The 20,326-nt window shown below is 34.1% G+C and overlaps 1 protein-coding gene across 1 annotated transcript; it reads right to left on the bottom strand.

Moving 5' to 3' along the window:
- Positions 1 to 515: 515 nt before the first annotated feature.
- On the bottom strand, positions 516 to 20,255 carry LOC132555852 (DNA ligase 1-like). Its single transcript, XM_060220212.1, has 15 exons — positions 19,753 to 20,255; positions 15,665 to 15,775; positions 11,605 to 11,716; positions 10,999 to 11,111; positions 10,199 to 10,222; positions 9,549 to 9,642; positions 8,580 to 8,641; positions 7,993 to 8,090; positions 5,186 to 5,338; positions 4,642 to 4,745; positions 4,187 to 4,258; positions 3,298 to 3,387; positions 2,690 to 2,799; positions 1,487 to 1,586; positions 516 to 896 (listed from the first exon to the last, which is right to left on the bottom strand). Exons 1-15 carry the CDS (start codon positions 20,253 to 20,255, stop codon positions 516 to 518), a joined length of 2,127 nt encoding a protein of 708 aa, XP_060076195.1.
- Between the last annotated feature and the right edge of the window lie 71 nt (positions 20,256 to 20,326).

The raw sequence follows: 20,326 nt of genomic DNA, 5'->3' as shown, positions 1-20,326 counted from the left end.
TACATACTTTTTACTTATCTTTCCATAATTTGTGACTCACTGCCTGTGTACAATGTACCAAATTTAATGTTTTAAGGAAATAAGAATCCCTACTGACAAATATCGAAGCAATAAGCAGCAAAAGTTAGACTAATCCCCAGGAAATAATCCCAAAGAAATTAAATTGAATTAATGGCTAACACTATTTGATTTTCTTGTCATAAACTAATCTCTCTGACTTTGAGTCAGAGGTAAAGAGTTGATTCCCTTGGCTCATTGTAGGACTAAAATATAAGACGATTATACATGGACCATGGAACCTTAAAAATTGGCACAATTTTTCTCTAGAGTATGATAGTCTTGAGACAGTTTCTCTTTCAGCATAACATTGTCAACAACTTAACTTTGCAATGTTTAAAATTTTCCTTAAAGAAATTTTTTTTTGGTTTTACACTCCTCCTATAATAATAAAAACTACATCTTGTTTTGTGTCATATCAAATAAAATTGAAATCACTGTCCCAGTGAATCACTGATTTAGAAATCATCACCTCCATCTTCATCCTCCTTTTCGTCCTCCTCGTCATTCTCCTCTTCCTCTTTTCCTTTTTCATCCTCTGCCTCTGTTTCCTTCACCTTCTCTCTGATGTCCTTCATCAGTTCGTTTCTCATTCTTTCCACCTCTTCACTGTCGCCTGGCAGAATCACAGATGGACTGATGAGAGTTTCCTCATCAGCCTCTTCTCTCAACATGTCCTCAAATTTCCCAGCGAATTGCTGAGCACTGTCAGTCTCGGCTCTTGTTATGGGGGCACTGCCAGGACGCTCTGGTTTGGGCTGGTTAGGAAGTTGTTCTGATGAAGGTTCAACAGCAGGACTTAGACTGACATTTGCTTTGTGCTTAGATTTGATCATGGACTGAAAACACAAAAACCAATCAACATGTAACACAAAGATATAGTTACACATTTCATCTTTGAAGATATATATATAAATGTTTGAACCATCTTTATGTTTTCAGAGGTTTGCTAAGATGATAAACCATGGTCATACTGAAGTTGTCAACACATTTATCACATCTAATGTTAACTTATTAAATACTAGCAAAATCTACTCATTTTAAGGTATGATAGTAATACCCTAATTTGGTATGGCGGAGAATTAATCCTCATGTATTGACCAGAAGTTGGCCAACACAACAAAACATACTCATTGGTGGATTTATTTGAATGAAAATAAACTTCTAACCAAAGTTTTCACTTGTTGTGTAAGCTCTTCAGATCGTCAGTCAACAAAAGAAATTTGAGACAGGAATAAACAAGTTTTTTTTCGAAGTATCTATATAGGAAGAAGAGAAAAACCACACTGATTTTCAGAACAGGTGCCCCAATACCCAGATCAAGGTCAGTGTAGATAAGGATTACACAGGGAGGTTGTACTGGATCATGTTGTATTACATTTACAGTACATGAATTATTTATCGTAGCGTTGTGTAAATTTATTCTTACATGCATCACTTCCTTAGCAGAGGACACTCTTTTGGCCCGAGACGCTTCACCGATGACCTTTTCGTTGTATAATTCTTCACATTTTTCTACATACAGTCGACTGCGATAGAAAATAAGATATCACTTAAGACAATGTAATCAAGACATGCTTTTGATATAAGGTATTCAATTTTGTGAAATATGTATCATTTATAAAAATCCTCACTGAGCAAGGAATGTAGAACAGCCTGTCAGTTTAGTTAGAACTTTCAGTACGAGTGCATTCACAGTGTTAAGACATTTTCCAATTTTGTCATCCGAGTCAACTGAAACAAGCTGAGTAATTCTTGTTCAAGGATACAACACAGTGACTATACTGGATTTTGACTACCATCATAGCCTGACTTGGTAACACAAGACCATTGTGCTTCGCATTTCAGTAACAAAGTTTATTTTTTTTTAAGCATTAATGATAACTGATTTTAAAAACTAATTCATTGATTGGAAAATAGAATTTGAGAGTGAATTTACATTATGTACATAAAATAGTGTCATCACAAACATTTTGTATAAATGTATAACATACATATGATATTTAATGGCTTCCCATTGAATACACTGTATCACATGTATTTCATGAGTATTATACAGTATCTAATATAGTTTTCCCCAAGTGTGAAGCATGCATGAAAATCTGATATGTTTTGTTGTACAAGTGAAATATGTATACTATTCAACAGGAAACCATTAAATTTTTTTTATTACATCTTTAAAAAAAAAAATTTGAAAAAGAGAGTCAAACCAAACAATATGATATAAAAGCGATGTTCAAAAATATATTGTTCACTATCTGATGTTACACTTGGGAACAAGATATCATCACTTTGAATGGGCTAGTTTACCTCGTATTCTACTGTTTTTATATATCAAATTATAGAAATCCAGAAATGCAGAAAATAATTGGTGGAAAACCAACTTATTCAACCTTCAATTCAATTGTGTCCAAACAGGAAATATGGTGAATATCAATGCAATGACTAGAAGGCACCACTCAGGTTGGTCAAAATAACAAACGTTATATCATCAGTGGAAATGATCATACAGGTTTTATAGAACTGATAAATTCCTATATTTTAATCATGGTAAAAATATAACAAAAATCTATCATAATGTCACATTCTTAAACATCATATCCTCATATTAAAATACTGATCTTCAACGCACCGTAATTCTATATTCTGTGTCATTAGGTCGTGTATTTTCTTCTTGTACTTCTCATCAACGCCTGACACTTTGTCCTCAAACTGTTCCTCATATGACATCAGCTTGACCCTCTGTCACCAAATAAACAGGTTTCAAACAATACACCAGTTTTCATTTTCCAATCTTGTATAAATAAATTTGTTATATATCACTGTCTAAGTAGATATTTAATGTATAATGATACCAACTATTTCTGTTTCTAAAACATGTGTTATTTGTGCCATCAGTACAGTATCTATATAGTGATAAAGCCAGGTCTGATAATAAGCCCATTCAAAATTATTTGAGTTTCAAAATGCTTTATCATTATCTTGTAATAAGCCCACATCCAAGGGGTCAACACACGATATATAACTGAAAGTCAGATGGTGGGCTCATTACTGGGCAAGACAATTATGATGAGACCAAACGTGAGCTCATGCTAGATAAATATGTCATTTTTGTTTCAAAGATAATAATTTTATCCCTTTATTAATGACACCCAAAAAATTTCATTTATAAGTGAAAAATAATCTAATAAATTCTTTCTCCTGCAGTGATTCAAAGATCATAGAGAGGTTGACTCTTACAGCGTCAGCAAGTTCCCGGGTAGTGTTGGCCATCTGTTGACATGTCGAGTCATAGGCAGTCTTCACTTGCTCCATCTCTGCCTTGACCTCCTGAAGACAACATAAAATAAAGTTAAGAAATGAGTTAAATACATAATTTTCAAAGGAAGCACTTTTTTTCATTGAATTTCAGTATATAAACATCATTACTACTGATCAACTAAATGATGACTGAAACCAACAACTGATTCACCGTTCTAGGGGTTGTTGATATATTTACCCATTTCACATCCAAATTATATGATTTTTCTATAAACAGTATCTGTAATCTAGATCTTAACCATAACCTCTGCAATAGACTATTGAGCAATGTGTCAACTTAAAGCAAACCAAAAGAAATCAAGTTTGCTAAAGTGATGACATAAACTTAAAAGAGTGACAGACATGAGGATCACTATAGTTATCTCCCTTTAATAGCAGAGGAATTGAAAATATGCAATGAAAACTGAGTACAACTTCAACTTAATTGCATTTGACAAATGAAAAGATACAATATCAAATCACACTGTGTGGAACACATCAAACACCTGTCATATTAATAAATCACAACTAAATTTAAATCTCTTATTGTTTTAATTCAAATTTCAGGAAACATTTCATTAGTATGTCTGATTGGTCTTTTAACATTTAATGAATTCGACCTTCATTTCTGGTGTCATTGATACATGAACAGATGCTGTCTCTCCTAGATCACCATATCAGACTTTCTGTGGTTTACATTTACATGGAATCCGTTGTTCAGATTTCTTATCTATTTATAATAAAGTCAATCAACATCATCACTCTCAAGTCTCATCAACAGGTTGATACATCAATATTTTATCAGTTTTCAATGTTAACATGCTCTCACCTTGAGTTCTGCTGTAGTTAACTTCAATCGCTCTAAGTCAGCTGCCACATTAGAAAACCGCCTGATAACTGACTGTAGAGATAAAAAACAATTTAACATAATGTGTACTGCTTGATTATGAAAGACAAATGAAAAAGAAACAAGCTCTTCAAAAATTTGTTTTGCTTAAAAGGTAGTTAGGAGAGGATTTTACAACTTATTGAATTCAGCAGAAATTTCCAAAACTTTCTGTTCATAATAATTCTCTCATGATTTCAAGATCGCCTTGTATAATGAATATGTAGAATCCATGAGAAAAATATTTTATAAAACATTTAGTTCTCGCTTTGACTGATTATCAACAACAATTTTGGGTCACAGATTAATAATTTAGATGATGAAATTCAAGGGCGATAACTCAATGAAAATCTAGCATCAAACTGTACAGTGGGCCATTCTATTACAAGTCTACATACGTCTAACTCTTTCTTGTGTTCTTTGCGTAGATTGTCCAATGCCCGAGCATGCTCCTTCCCTGATGAAATCCTCTCCGAATTTTTTTCCTGCATCATCTTTGCCTCTGTAACAAAATTTATTTTTTTCTGATCATAATATAGAGCTTTAAATGAGTTTTCATCCTGTATGAAATTTTATGAGACAATTCTTATAAGGTTTTATTTTTGCAATTACTGACATAAAAAATTTTAACTTATGCAAATTAAATAAATGCATGTAATGTATTCATGTATAAGTATGCAAAAACATAACGAAAAAAAGGTAATGATAGTATCAAGTTCAAAACAAATCATGTCAACCAAAATTTTTTTCTTAAAAACTCCCAGACAAGAAGAAAATTCATGTACTTCATTTTTAATGATATCACAACTTAATTCTGTTAAGAACAACACTGTGAATTAAGTTCTTGCTCATCCGTTTTTTCCCATTACCAATAAAATGGCTAATCATTTTACTATTCCTCACAAAGAGCAAATTTTTATGGATAAGTTGGATGATTCTTACTGAATTCATGCAGGGAGTTCATTTTTTGCTCCTCCAGTTCCACGCTGAGGTCATGCTCTCTCTTATTCCACTTCTCATTCATTTCCTCGTGAAGTGAGCTCTTGTATGATTCAAATGCACCTTGTAGAAACTCGATTTCTTTCTTCATCTTGGCTGTGTAAATAGAGTGACAGAAACTTTACATTCCAGTAGTGTCTGACTATATCTAAATTATCATTGTATTAGGGGTATGTACACTTTGTAATTCTTCTAATAATTTGTTTGGAGAGGAAATAAAGATAGTTCATACTGATTACTTACTGATCTGAGCTTCTGTTGTAATCTACATTATTTATCTCTGCTATAATCTACACTATTTATCTCTGCTGTGATCTACATTATTTATCTCTGCTGTAATCTACACTATTTATCTCTGCTGTGATCTACACTATTTATCTCTGTTGTGATCTACACTACTTATCTCTGCTGTGATCTACACTACTTATCTCTGCTGTGATCTACACTATTTATCTCTGTTGTGATCTACACTACTTATCTCTGCTGTGATCTACACTACTTATCTCTGCTGTGATCATACTGATTACTTACTGATCTGAGCTTCTGTTGTAATCTACATTATTTATCTCTGCTGTAATCTACACTATTTATCTCTGCTGTGATCTACACTACTTATCTCTGCTGTGATCATACTGATTACTTACTGATCTGAGCTTCTGTTGTAATCTACACTATTTATCTCTGCTGTAATCTACACTATTTATCTCTGCTGTGATCTACATTATTTATCTCTGCTGTGATCTACACTATTTATCTCTGCTGTGATCTACACTATTTATCTCTGCTGTGATCATACTGATTACTTACTGATCTGAGCTTCTGTTGTAATCTACACTATTTATCTCTGCTGTGATCTACACTACTTATCTCTGCTGTGATCTACACTATTTATCTCTGCTGTATTCATACTGATTACTTACTGATCTGAGCTTCTGTTGTAATCTACACTACTTATCTCTGCTGTAATCTACACTATTTATCTCTGCTGTGATCTACATTATTTATCTCTGCTGTGATCTACACTATTTATCTCTGCTGTGATCTACACTATTTATCTCTGCTGTGATCATACTGATTACTTACTGATCTGAGCTTCTGTTGTAATCTACACTATTTATCTCTGCTGTGATCTACACTACTTATCTCTGCTGTGATCTACACTATTTATCTCTGCTGTATTCATACTGATTACTTACTGATCTGAGCTTCTGTTGTAATCTACACTACTTATCTCTGCTGTGATCTACACTATTTATCTCTGCTGTATTCATACTGATTACTTATTGATCTGAGCTTCTGTTGTAATCTACACTATTTATCTCTGCTGTGATCTACACTACTTATCTCTGCTGTGATCTACACTATTTATCTCTGCTGTATTCATACTGATTACTTATTGATCTGAGCTTCTGCTGTGATCTACACTACTTATCTCTGCTGTGATCTACACTACTTATCTCTGCTGTGATCTACATTATTTATCTCTGCTGTGTTCATACTGATTTCTTACTGATCTGAGCTTCTGTTGTAATCTACACTACTTATCTCTGCTGTGATCTACACTATTTATCTCTGCTGTGATCTACACTATTTATCTCTGCTGTGATCATACTGATTACTTACTGATCTGAGCTTCTGTTGTAATCTACACTATTTATCTCTGCTGTAATCTACACTATTTATCTCTGCTGTGTTCTACATTATTTATCTCTGCTGTGTTCTACATTATTTATCTCTGCTGTAATCTACACTATTTATCTCTGCTGTGTTCTACATTATTTATCTCTGCTGTAATCTACACTATTTATCTCTGCTGTGTTCTACATTATTTATCTCTGCTGTGATCATACTGATTACTTACTGATCTGAGCTTCTGTTGTAATCTACACTATTTATCTCTGCTGTGATCTACACTATTTATCTCTGCTGTGTTCTACATTATTTATCTCTGCTGTGTTCTACATTATTTATCTCTGCTGTAATCTACACTATTTATCTCTGCTGTGTTCTACATTATTTATCTCTGCTGTAATCTACACTATTTATCTCTGCTGTGTTCTACATTATTTATCTCTGCTGTGTTCTACATTATTTATCTCTGCTGTAATCTACACTATTTATCTCTGCTGTGATCTACACTATTTATCTCTGCTGTGATCTACACTATTTATCTCTGCTGTGATCTACACTATTTATCTCTGCTGTGATCTACACTATTTATCTCTGTTGTGATCTACACTATTTATCTCTGCTGTGATCATACTGATTACTTACTGATCTGAGCTTCTGTTGTAATCTACACTATTTATCTCTGCTGTAATCTACACTATTTATCTCTGCTGTGTTCTACATTATTTATCTCTGCTGTGATCTACATTATTTATCTCTGCTGTAATCTACACTATTTATCTCTGCTGTAATTTACACTATTTATCTCTGCTGTGATCTACCTTATTTATCTCTGCTGTGATCTACACTATTTATCTCTGCTGTAATCTACACTATTTATCTCTGCTGTGATCTACATTATTTATCTCTGCTGTGATCTACACTACTTATCTCTGCTGTGATCTACACTACTTATCTCTGCTGTGATCTACACTACTTATCTCTGCTGTGATCTACATTATTTATCTCTGCTGTGTTCATACTGATTACTTACTGATCTGAGCTTCTGCTGTGATCTACACTATTTATCTCTGCTGTGATCTACATTATTTATCTCTGCTGTGTTCATACTGATTACTTACTGATCTGAGCTTCTGTTGTAATTTTATACTGATTGTGTTCCATACTCAGTGAGTTTGTGAGTTTTTCCATTTCCTCTTGGTTGTCCTCCTGTAACTCTCTGTAAAACAGATAATCCATAACTATGTGTAATTGATGTACATCCATTTTTCAATATTAATCAATTTCCACATTCATCTGATATTAGAGGAACCAAAATATAGCTGTATTGCAAAGACAATAAGGCTGTATTTCTTGGGAAGGATAACACTACACATTTTTGATATGAGCATATGTAATAAATGAATACAAAATTAGTATGTAATATCAATCCCAATTTCAATTCCGTATATATCATTGTATTTTATTTTAATTTCACTGAACATAGTAACATTGATGTTGACCAATCACATCATAAATAACAAAAACAAACATATATTTTTCTTTTTAAAAAAGTTGAATTTTTTGTAATTCCAAGCATGAAAATTCATTAAAAGTTACTTGCAATCCCTTTAGAAATAATACATGTAATATAAAGTTATGAAAAAAATGCCTTATTTAAATTATTAAAAGAATGCAGTGAAAACCAAAACCTGTTTTTAAAGTTTACCTCATATTCTCCTTGTGTTGATTGTTTAATTCTTCTATCTTGTCCTTGAGAAAATCTTCTGCCTGAATGAAAAATGAAATAATGGGTTTAATATGAACATTAATAACAAGCAAATGATTGGTATATATAGTTGTCTCCCTTACCCTCTGTTTAGTCTGTCTGTGTATCATAGGTGTATAGAGTTGTTTCCCTTACCTTCTGTTTAGTCTGTCTGTGTATCATAGGTATATAGAGTTGTCTCCCTTACCCTCTGTTAAGTCTGTCTGTGTATCATGGGTATATAGAGTTATCTCCCTTACCTTCTGTTTAGTCTGTCTGTGTATCATGGGTCTATATAGTTTTCTCCCTTACCCTCTGTTTAGTCTGTCTGTGTATCATGGGTATATAGAGTTGTCTCCCTTACCTTTTGTATAGTCTGTCTGTGTATCATGGGTATATAGAGTTGTCTCCCTTATCCGTCTGTTTAGTCTGTCTGTGTATCATGGGTATATAGAGTTGTCTCCCTTACCTTTTGTATAGTCTGTCTGTGTATTATGGGTATATAGAGTTGTCTCCCTTACCTTTTGTATAGTCTGTCTGTGTATCATGGGTATATAGAGTTGTCTCCCTTATCCCTCTGTTTAGTCTGTCTGTGTATCATGGGTATATAGAGTTGTCTCCCTTACCTTTTGTATAGTCTGTCTGTGTATTATGGGTATATAGAGTTGTGTTTCCTTACCCTCTGTTTAGTCTGTCTGTTTGTCATGAACATACCAATATATATTTCTTAACCCTCTGTTTAGCCTGTCTGTTGGTCATGCATATACAAAATCGTCTTCCTTACCCTCTTTATGATCTGTGTATAACGGGTATACAGAGTTGTTTTTCCTTACTCTCTATTTAGTCTGTGTATAATGAGTATACAGAGTTGTCTTTCCTTACCTTCTGTTTAGTCTCTGTGACATTAGTATACAAAGTAGTCCTCCTTACCTTCTGTTTAGTCTGTCGATGGTTTAGTCTCTCCTCCTCTAAGAACAGACTAAGGTCTGATATCTGCTGCTGTAGTTGACTTACAAGGGAATCCCTAAAGCCACAAAAAAATGTCGTATATTAACAATTTTGAAAAAATGGATTTTGAATTCATTATCAGAAGCCATGTTATCAAAGTTTAATAAAAAGATCTTGCACATGTTAAAGTCAGTTCCTTCATAACCTATTAGTAGTAATGAAGATTGATTTGACTTACAAGTATACACTGAACAGAAACATGTATAATGGACAAAGAAAATCATATCATGTTGATTTCATTTTATCAATTGAAACAGAAAGTATGAAATGGATACTCTGAAATTAAGATGATTAAAAACTTGGTTAAGTCTTACAAAACATCAAGAAGAATATACTTTAAACAGTCATCATGACTGAATTGAAAAAAGTTATCCTACAATAATCCTAGTTGGGGCCAAACAGATTCTTACTTAACTTCAGGGGAAGGATTTATTATAGGACTATGACTTAGAATTAGTTGAAATTCTACATAACAGCAATATGTAGGGGCGGGCTTATTATCAGGCATGGGTTATTGCTGGATATATATATATATGGTATGTTTATCTCGTCAGTTCATTGGTCACACTCACCTTTCATTACTTGCTTGTTTCTTCCTATAAACAAATCAATCAACAATTGATATCAATTTACGAACCAAGGAAATTGCGTTTATAAAATATCTACCAAGTATTAATTTGTATACAGTGTGCCTATATGGTAAATTAACTACATATATACCATAAAATATAATGGACAGTTAATTAATCATCATAATCAAGTGTCACCCAAAAATCAAGGATTTTTTCTCTTTTGCTGAAATGCGTCATTTAATCAGATCTCCCAACACATTTTACACAGTCACTGTTGGTAAAATTACAATATTTTAAAAAGAAAAACAAAAGTTAACTAAATTAACAATCAAACAGACTTTATGAAAAATAATCTACAAAAGTATCAAATTCTCAATGCAAGCTGAATATTTGAAAAGAAGAAGAACTCTTCACCAAAAGAACACCAAATTGAACTTTATCTATTTCTAGATAATCACACAGTACAACATCTGGACATTTCTCCTCTAAAGAAGCGGATCGATTGATTTCATCCTAATTACTAAAAATAATTAAAATAATAAAATTTCATTCTAATTTAAAATAAAATAATTGTTTATATCTATATTGATTATATGACAGATAATGTACCGAAGAAAGATTAACCTGCAGAATAGGAATTGAGTTGACATATTATCAACAACTCCCATAGTTATTTCATAGGACAATGCTGATAAGAATACATTCTGGGATATTTTGCTTAATCATTTAAGAAAGCTCTTGAAATAATTGAAGGAGAATTATTAAGGAATCATATTTTTGATAAAACTGTTTATACTCACTGTGATTCATCCACAACCGGATCGAAAAATTCATCTTTGATTGTGACTGCAAATTTACTTTTACTTCGAGACAGTAGGTATCCGGGGGCAACCACACAGGGTACCATTGGGGGCTTGAAAAAATGGACAATATTTAGATTAACTGACTAGTTTAAACTCATGCATTATGATTGTGATAATATTTTAGCTATCACATGTTTGGGAATCATCCTTGTTTTACCCAATAGCATACTGGGTCACCCACACTTAAATTATGGTTAAAATTTTAAGTAAAATATGTTTCATCATATAATGACCAAACTGACATTTCCTTCTTCCTTCTTATTTTGGAAGTTAGATTCTGCACATAAACCATTATATGGAGATTTAACTTGAGCAAATAATTTTATAATTATATAACGATTCAGAATTCTCGTAGAGTTGTGCCCCTTTTATAAAATCTTTATCAGGTGTCCTCAATTTTGACAATATGATATTTATCATGTTAGTAATAATGCTTCAAAAGAGACCACAGAAAATTTAATCATTTTTTTTTCATATCAGTTAGTACAATACTATCCAAAAAGATCATATAGAATGTTAATGACGAAATAAAACACTTTTTACCTCAACATTTTTCATCCATGGTGGGGCCTTCGCTGATCGTTTGTGTGGTATGTGTGTCTCCAAATTGTGTCTCCGTGTTGGCTCATGTTCTACCTGGAAAACTCGGTCACACCTTGAAATAGATATCAAACATCTGTTTCTTTATCAAAGCCAACATAACATATATCACAGTTTCTGTGGTGTGTATATTTTGAAAAAATCAGTATTTCATTTGTGACAGCAAAACTATAAAAAATTTATCAAATAACTTAATTTCCATGACAATAATTTGAAACTTATGTAACTGATATTTGTGCAATTGAAAATTTTGATTAAGAAAACATCTGTTCAGTATTGAGACTTAAATCAAACAATTCTTCTCAAAATACATAGATTTTAATTTGATTAATTTCATCAGATATCCATTCAGAATTTTTGTGTTTGAACTTTTTAACATGTTATATTATGATTGGAATGGTTAAGGTATATAATACTCAAGGTCCAATCAACAGCCAGGGTCATTTAAGGAAGGCCTTCCCATGTATGTGAGGTGAGTGTGTTGTAATTGTATGTTATAAAGAAACTGTGATTTGTTCATGGAACCTCCTTGTGATCAGGCGGAACTGAAAATATTGTTGATGGCCACCAGCAGGACAATCCACTAGGTTATGTTATCCTGACCAGTAGGTATAATTCTTTAACCCTACCAGTAGGTAAAATTCTCACACTCTACCAGTAGGTAAAATTCTCATACCCTGCCAGCAGGTACATTTCTTACACCCTACCAGTAGGTATAATTTTTACACCCTACCAGCAGTTATAATTCTTACACCCTACTGGCAGGTACATTTCAGCAGGTACATTTCTTATTAGGTACTTCTTACATCTTACCAGCAGGTACAATTTTTACACCCTACCAGCAGTTATAATTCTTACACCCTACTGGCAGGTACATTTCTTACACCCTACTGGCAGGTACATTTCTTACACCCTACCAGTAGGTACAATTCTTACACCCTACCAGTAGGTATAATTCTTTCACCCTACCTGCAGGTACAATTCTTACACCCTGCCAGTAGGTATAATTCTTTCACCCTACCTGCAGGTACAATTCTTACATCCTACCAGTAGGTACAATCCTTACACCCTACCAGTAGGTATAATTCTTACACCCTACCAGTAGGTACAATTCTTACACTCTACCAGTAGGTACAATTCTTACACCCTACCAGTAGGTACAATTCTTACACCCTACCAGTAGGTATAATTCTTTCACCCTACCTGCAGGTACAATTCTTACATCCTACCAGTAGGTACAATCCTTACACTCTACCAGTAGGTATAATTCTTACACCCGACCAGCAGGTACAATTCTGACATCCTACCAGTAGATACAATTCTTACACCCTGCCAGTAGGTACAATCCTTACACTCTACCAGTAGGTATAATTCTTAAACCCAACCAGTAGGTATAATACTTACACCCTACCAACAGGTATAATTCTAACACTCTACCAGCAGGTATCATTCTTACACCCTACCAGTAGGTACAATCCTTACACCTTTTTTATTTCTATTACATTTATAGGAAATAGAATTATCAACACCAATACAAGAGCATGTAAGAGAAAGTAAAGTTGTTATCAAGAAGGAACAGCATATAGTATGTTTTAATTCATTTGAATAGTGGCTAGGTTCAGAATATATACATGTACTTGACGTTGTTCTAAAATTAACTGATATATGAAAATTGTGTCTAGATTTTGATGTTTCTTTTGATCACTTTCTTTTCCTCTGTTGCCTCCTAGACTTCAAAATTTAAGCCCTTAACATCACTGACAAGTCCTTGAAGGACAAAACAGCTGTATGATGTAGCATCACTGACGAGTCCTAGAGGAAACAGCTGCATGATTTAACATTACTGACGTCCTAGAAGGACAATACAGACATGTCCTATGAATGATATAGCATCACTGACGAGTCCTAGAAGGACAAACAGCTGTATGATGTAGCATCACAGACAAGTCCTAGAAGGACAAACAGCTGTATGATGTAGCATCACTGACGAGTCCTAGAAGGACGAAATAGCTGTATGATGTAGCATCACTGACAAGTCCTTGAAGGACAAACAGCTGTAAGATGTAGCATCACTGATGAGTCCTAGAAGGACAAACAGCTGTATGATGTAGCATCACTGACATGTCCTAGAGGGACAAAACAGCTGTATGATGTAGCATCACTGACGAGTCCTAGAAGGACGATACAGCTGTATGATGTAACATCACTGACGAGTCCTAGAAGGACAAAACAGCTGTATGATGTAGCATTACTGACGAGTCCTAGAAGGACGATACAGCTGTATGATGTAACATCACTGACGAGTCCTAGAAGGACGAAACAGCTGTATGATGTAGCATCACTGACGAGTCCTAGAAGGACGATACAGCTGTATGATGTAGCATCACTGACGAGTCCTAGAAGGACGATACAGCTGTATGATGTAACATCACTGACGAGTCCTAGAAGGACGATACAGCTGTATGATGTAGCATCACTGACGAGTCCTAGAAGGACAATACAGCTGTATGATGTAGCATTACTGACGAGTCCTAGAAGGACAATACAGCTGTATGATGTAACCTAGAAGGACAATACAGCTGTATGATGTAGCATCACTGACGAGTCCTAGAAGGACGATACAGCTGTATGATGTAACATCACTGACGAGTCCTAGAAGGACAATACAGCTGTATGATGTAGCATCACTGACGAGTCCTAGAAGGACGATACAGCTGTATGATGTAACATCACTGACGAGTCCTAGAAGGACGATACAGCTGTATGATGTAGCATCACTGACGAGTCCTAGAAGGACGATACAGCTGTATGATGTAGCATCACTGACGAGTCCTAGAAGGACGATACAGCTGTATGATGTAGCATCACTGACGAGTCCTAGAAGGACAATACAGCTGTATGATGTAGCATCACTGACGAGTCCTAGAAGGACGATACAGCTGTATGATGTAGCATCACTGACGAGTCCTAGAAGGACGATACAGCTGTATGATGTAACATCACTGACGAGTCCTAGAAGGACGATACAGCTGTATGATACTTAAATTAATTGTTTGGCTCTAGAGATTTTAGTTGTATTTTCAGCTGTGACAATATTTGGGTAACCTATATAAACGTATACAATGGTATATCAAAGTAGGTATAAAGGTTTAGATAGGTACCCTAAGTACATACCTTAACATAACATAGACATTGTAATGTATTACAGACAGATCTATATTATTTCATGGGTGTGTTTGTACCGTTCCTTAGTTCACAGTTTTGACATCAGAAGTCTAACATCACAGTCTTAAGTAAACCTAATTCTATTTAATCCAAGAAACCTGCATTCCAGACAATGACTTGACCCATCCTTTTAGAAATTTGTAATCCCATGCAACTCTGCAACTTGAGAGTATAACAGGACTGCATGCAAAACCTGTCTCAAGATCATGAAATGCTAATGACTAAATCCTTGGGTTGAAATGTAATATAACTTACTGTGAGAGAAAATGACACAAAACGTTTATATCAAGGCAATGTTTGTTGGGTTAGTCATCCTAACTGAACAGCCATCGTCATTTTAAAGTGAGATCTTGTAGAACCTGGTGACTACCTCAATGAACAACATACGGAAGGCGTGCCACAAGCCCTTCAAAGCAATAAGAGCAAAGTGTCATGCCCAAGGACACATTGCCTCATCAGCACAGAATGGTATATTTCTCAGCTTCCCAAGAAACACAAAATGCCATGTAGGGAGTGTCAAACCACACATATTGGAATTTCTACTGAGGATACATAGGTCACGCTCTAACCCACTGAGCAATTGTGGCTGATTAAAATCATAGAACTTTTATATTATATTCAGAACTAGAAATTGATTACAGTAAGAAATGTCATGACTGAAATGTATTTTTATTGACATAATATGTCAGATTAAAGGCCAATTTTAATAAAGAGATATTTAAAACCATTTTTAGTAATCTTATATAAGTTTCCTTAAAATCACAAAACCTGGACTTACTCAGAACGAGGTGACACAGACAAAATGGAAGCCGCTGTTTTAGGACGGTGCATACGAGCTGGAGATCCTGATCCATTCTGGAAAGATACCCTCGTAGCAGTAGGGGTCGATCTGGAACACAAATTGGAAAATGTTCATCAGTTTTATTACATAAAATTAATGTAACCACTTAAATGTCTAAAATACTATTTTAATTTTTCTATAGATTCTGTAATGATTCATGATCATATATGGGCCAACAATTAAGTAGGCCCATATCACCAGCCCCAAAGTAAAGTGAATACAGAAAACAGATGGTCGGGTGGCGCAGTGTTAACGCGCTCGCCTTTCACCTAGCCGACCGGGGTTCGATTCCCGGAACGGACGTGAAAAGGTAAGGGGTCACCTGCCCGACCACGTGGGTTTTCCCCGGGTACTCCGGTTTCCTCCCACAATAAGACCCTCGCGCGCTTACATCCGGGCCAACAAGAGTGATTAGTATAAGTTGACATAACTTGTTTCGCAATTGTTGTAAAATAAATAAAGTTTAAAAAAAACAAAAAAAAAGATGTAATCACAGTATTAAGATTTAAGTCATTCTTGAGTACGTTACAAATAAATGCACTGTTACTATTTGGATTCAGTCCTAAAACTGAGAGACGTTTTATGCCCTATTCCAAAGCAAATCAAATCTGTGTGACATCGTCTTTACCTGAACAGTTGAAGTCTGGACATTAGAAACCTAAGATATATTGAACTCTTCCAAAGTATTCTCATGGAAGAATGTGTAGTTGACCATTTTATCAACCATCAGAAAAATCCCTGAGGAAACAGTATCACTAGAATTATTTCTAATTGGGATGGAAAATGACTGGAAGGAAAGGACATGGAAACAACCCTTCTCTCCCTGTCAGTCAATGAGAAGAGAGAGAGAATGTAGATGTACAAGCAACACAAGTGCACCACCGGCAACAGAGAATAATTTTTTCAAGCATTATTGGCTTTAGTGAAAGGTGTACTCATGGCTCCCTGCAGATTTGTTTTTTTTAAATCCCAATAAAGTGAGGCAAGGCTCTGGAATTTTGGTTGTATCATTTTTGAGAAAATTGTAATTAAAATTGTTAAGCCTGTGATTATCTTGAGGAGACTGTGATGTCAGAGAGCCTGTGATGTCTGGGAGCCAGTCCTGTTAGGAGCCTGTGGTGTATAACTAGGAGCTTGTGTACATATAAGGGGGGTAAGAAGGGTCCTGTGATATATCATCTAGGCACCTGTGACATTTAGGAGACTTTAATATCTAGGAGACTGTGCCTATCTAATAGCTTGTGTATGTCTCAGAGCCTGTGATATCTAGGAGCATATGTATATCTACAATATTGTATGTGTTTCTAGGTCCCTGTGTATATATACAATATTGTATATGTTTCTAGGTCCCTGTGTATATATACAATATTTTATGTGTTTCTAGGTCCCTGTGTATATATACAATATTTTATATGTCTCTAGGTCCCTGTGTATATATACAATATTTTATGTGTTTCTAGGTCCCTGTGTATATATACAATATTGTATGTGTCTCTAGGTCCCTGTGGCTATATACAATATTGTATGTGTCTCTAGGTCCCTGTGTATATATACAATATTTTATGTGTTTCTAGGTCCCTGTGTATATATACAATATTTTATGTGTCTCTAGGTCCCTGTGGCTATATACAATATTTTATATGTTTCTAGGTCCCTGTGTATATATACAATATTTTATGTGTCTCTAGGTCCCTGTGTATATATACAATATTTTATGTGTTTCTAGGTCCCTGTGTATATATACACAACATTATATGTGTTTCTAGGTCCCTGTGTATATATACAATATTTTATATGTTTCTAGGTCCCTGTGTATATATACAATATTTTATGTGTCTCTAGGTCCCTGTGTATATATACAATATTTTATGTGTCTCTAGGTCCCTGTGTATATATATATATACAATATTTTATGTGTCTCTAGGTCCCTGTGTATATATACAATATATATAGGTCCCTGTGGCTATATAAACATTTTATGTGTTTCTAGGTCCCTGTGTATATATACAATATTTTATGTGTCTCTAGGTCCCTGTGTATATATACAATATTTTATGTGTCTCTAGGTCCCTGTGTATATATACAATATTTTATGTGTTTCTAGGTCCCTGTGTATATATACAATATTTTATGTGTCTCTAGGTCCCTGTGTATATATACAATATTTTATGTGTCTCTAGGTCCCTGTGTATATATACAATATTTTATGTGTCTCTAGGTCCCTGTGTATATATACAATATTTTATGTGTCTCTAGGTCCCTGCGTATATATACAATATTTTATCTGTTTCTAGGTCCCTGTGTATATATACAACATTTTATGTGTCTCTAGGTCCCTGTGTATATATACAATATTTTATGTGTTTCTAGGTCCCTGTGTATATATACAATATTTTATGTGTTTCTAGGTCCCTGTGTATATATACAATATTTTATGTGTCTCTAGGTCCCTGTGTATATCTACAATATTGTATGTGGTTCTAGGTCCCTGTGTATATATACAATATTTTATGTGCAATATTTTATTAGGTCCCTGTGTATATATACAACATTTTATGTGTCTCTAGGTCCCTGTGTATATATACAATATTTTATGTGTCTCTAGGTCCCTGTGTATATATACAATATTTTATGTGTCTCTAGGTCCCTGTGTATATATACAATATTTTATGTGTCTCTAGGTCCCTGTGTATATATACAATATTTTATGTGTCTCTAGGTCCCTGTGTATATATACAATATTTTATGTGTCTCTAGGTCCCTGTGTATATATACAATATTTTATGTGTCTCTAGGTCCCTGTGTATATATACAATATTTTATATGTTTCTAGGTCCCTGTGTATATATACAATATTTTATATGTTTCTAGGTCCCTGTGGCTATATACAATATTTTATGTGTCTCTAGGTCCCTGTGTATATATACAATATATACAATTATGTGTCTGTGTATATATACTATTTTATGGTCCCTGTGTATATATACACAATATTTCATATGTTTCTAGGTCCCTGTGTATATATACAATATTTTATGTGTCTCTAGGTCCCTGTGGCTATCTACAACATTTTATGTGTTTCTAGGTCCCTGTGTATATATACAATATTTTATGTGTCTCTAGGTCCCTGTGTATATATACAATATTTTATATGTTTCTAGGTCCCTGTGGCTATCTACAACATTTTATGTGTTTCTAGGTCCCTGTGTATATATACAATATTTTATGTGTCTCTAGGTCCCTGTGTATATATACAATGTTTTATGTGTCTCTAAGTCCCTGTGTATATATACAATATTTTATGTGTTTCTAGGTCCCTGTGTATATATACACAACATTTTATGTGTTTCTAGGTCCCTGTGGCTATATACAATATTTTATGTGTTTCTAGGTCCCTGTGTATATATACAATATTTTATATGTTTCTAGGTCCCTGTGTATATATACAATATTTTATGTGTCTCTAGGTCCCTGTGTATATATACAATATTTCATCTGTTTCTAGGTCCCTGTGTATATATACAATATTTTATGTGTCTCTAGGTCCCTGTGTATATATACAATATTTTATGTGTCTCTAGGTCCCTGTGTATATATACAATATTTTATGTGTCTGTGTATATATACTAGTGTCCCTGTGGCTATATATATACAATATTTTATGTGTCTCTAGGTCCCTGTGTATAAATACGATATTTTATGTGTCTCTAGGTCCCTGTGTATATATACAATATTTTATGTGTTTCTAGGTCCCTGTGTATATATACAATATTTTATGTGTCTCTAGGTCCCTGTGTATATATACAATATTGTATGTGTCTCTAGGTCCCTGTGTATATATACAATATTGTATGTGTCTCTAGGTCCCTGTGTATATTTTATGTGTTTCTAGGTCCCTGTGTATATATACAATATTTCATATGTTTCTAGGTCCCTGTGTATAAATACAGTATTTTAAATGTTTCTAGGAGCCTTGGTACAATACAATACAATATTATACATGTTTCTAGGGGCCTCATACTTACAAGTAATTCACAAGTAACTTCCTAGGATCCTCATCATTTTTTAACTGATGTGATTCAGTTTCCTGACTTAGTTCACCATCAACAATATTGCACATTCCATTTTCCTCCTCTATTAATGGTTTTGTCTTAAATTCTAGTTTTTGCTTTGACGCTGTAAGTTGTTCATTTGATTCGGAACTTGTTGATTTTTTATCTAAATTCTTAACTGGTGTTTTATAAACAACCGCATTATTACTTGGGTATTTCAGCACTCGCTCATACAATCTTCCAGAATTTTCAACAGACACTTTTGTTTTTGTAGGGTTTTCCAGATTCACAACAAATGGCAATTTTTCCACTTCAACGTTCTTTGAATATTTTATCGCTTTGTCAGAATGATCATCACCAAATGTATGGAAGGTCAAAGATCTTGAATTATTTCCAACTTGTGGTAAAATCCACTCTGTTGAATCCACAACCCCTTGTTGCCAAGACGATACAACAGAACTCTGTGTTTTAATCATGATTTCGAATTTTAAAACAGCAGATATTATATCAAACTTTGAAAAGTATTGGTGATGTTTGCAATAAAAAT

The sequence above is a fragment of the Ylistrum balloti genome, unplaced genomic scaffold (assembly GCF_031769215.1).
Source record: "Ylistrum balloti isolate Yb309-2 unplaced genomic scaffold, AGI_CSIRO_Ybal_v1 Utg370520, whole genome shotgun sequence".
Lineage (NCBI taxonomy): Eukaryota > Metazoa > Mollusca > Bivalvia > Pectinida > Pectinidae > Ylistrum > Ylistrum balloti.
The sequence above is the reverse complement of the archived record's forward strand: the minus strand, read 5'-3'. Positions and strand labels throughout refer to the sequence as shown.

Bases quoted from the DNA above. Each gene is read 5' to 3' on its own strand.
- LOC132555852 (XM_060220212.1), bottom strand. From the start codon at position 20,255: ATGATTAAAACACAGAGTTCTGTTGTATCGTCTTGGCAACAAGGGGTT. The intron at 4,746-5,185 runs GTAAGAATCATC...ATTTTGTTACAG, and splicing joins GAACTCCCTGCATGAATTCA to AGGCAAAGATGATGCAGGAA. The intron at 897-1,486 runs GTAAGAATAAAT...TTGTGTTTTCAG, and splicing joins CTGCTAAGGAAGTGATGCAT to TCCATGATCAAATCTAAGCA.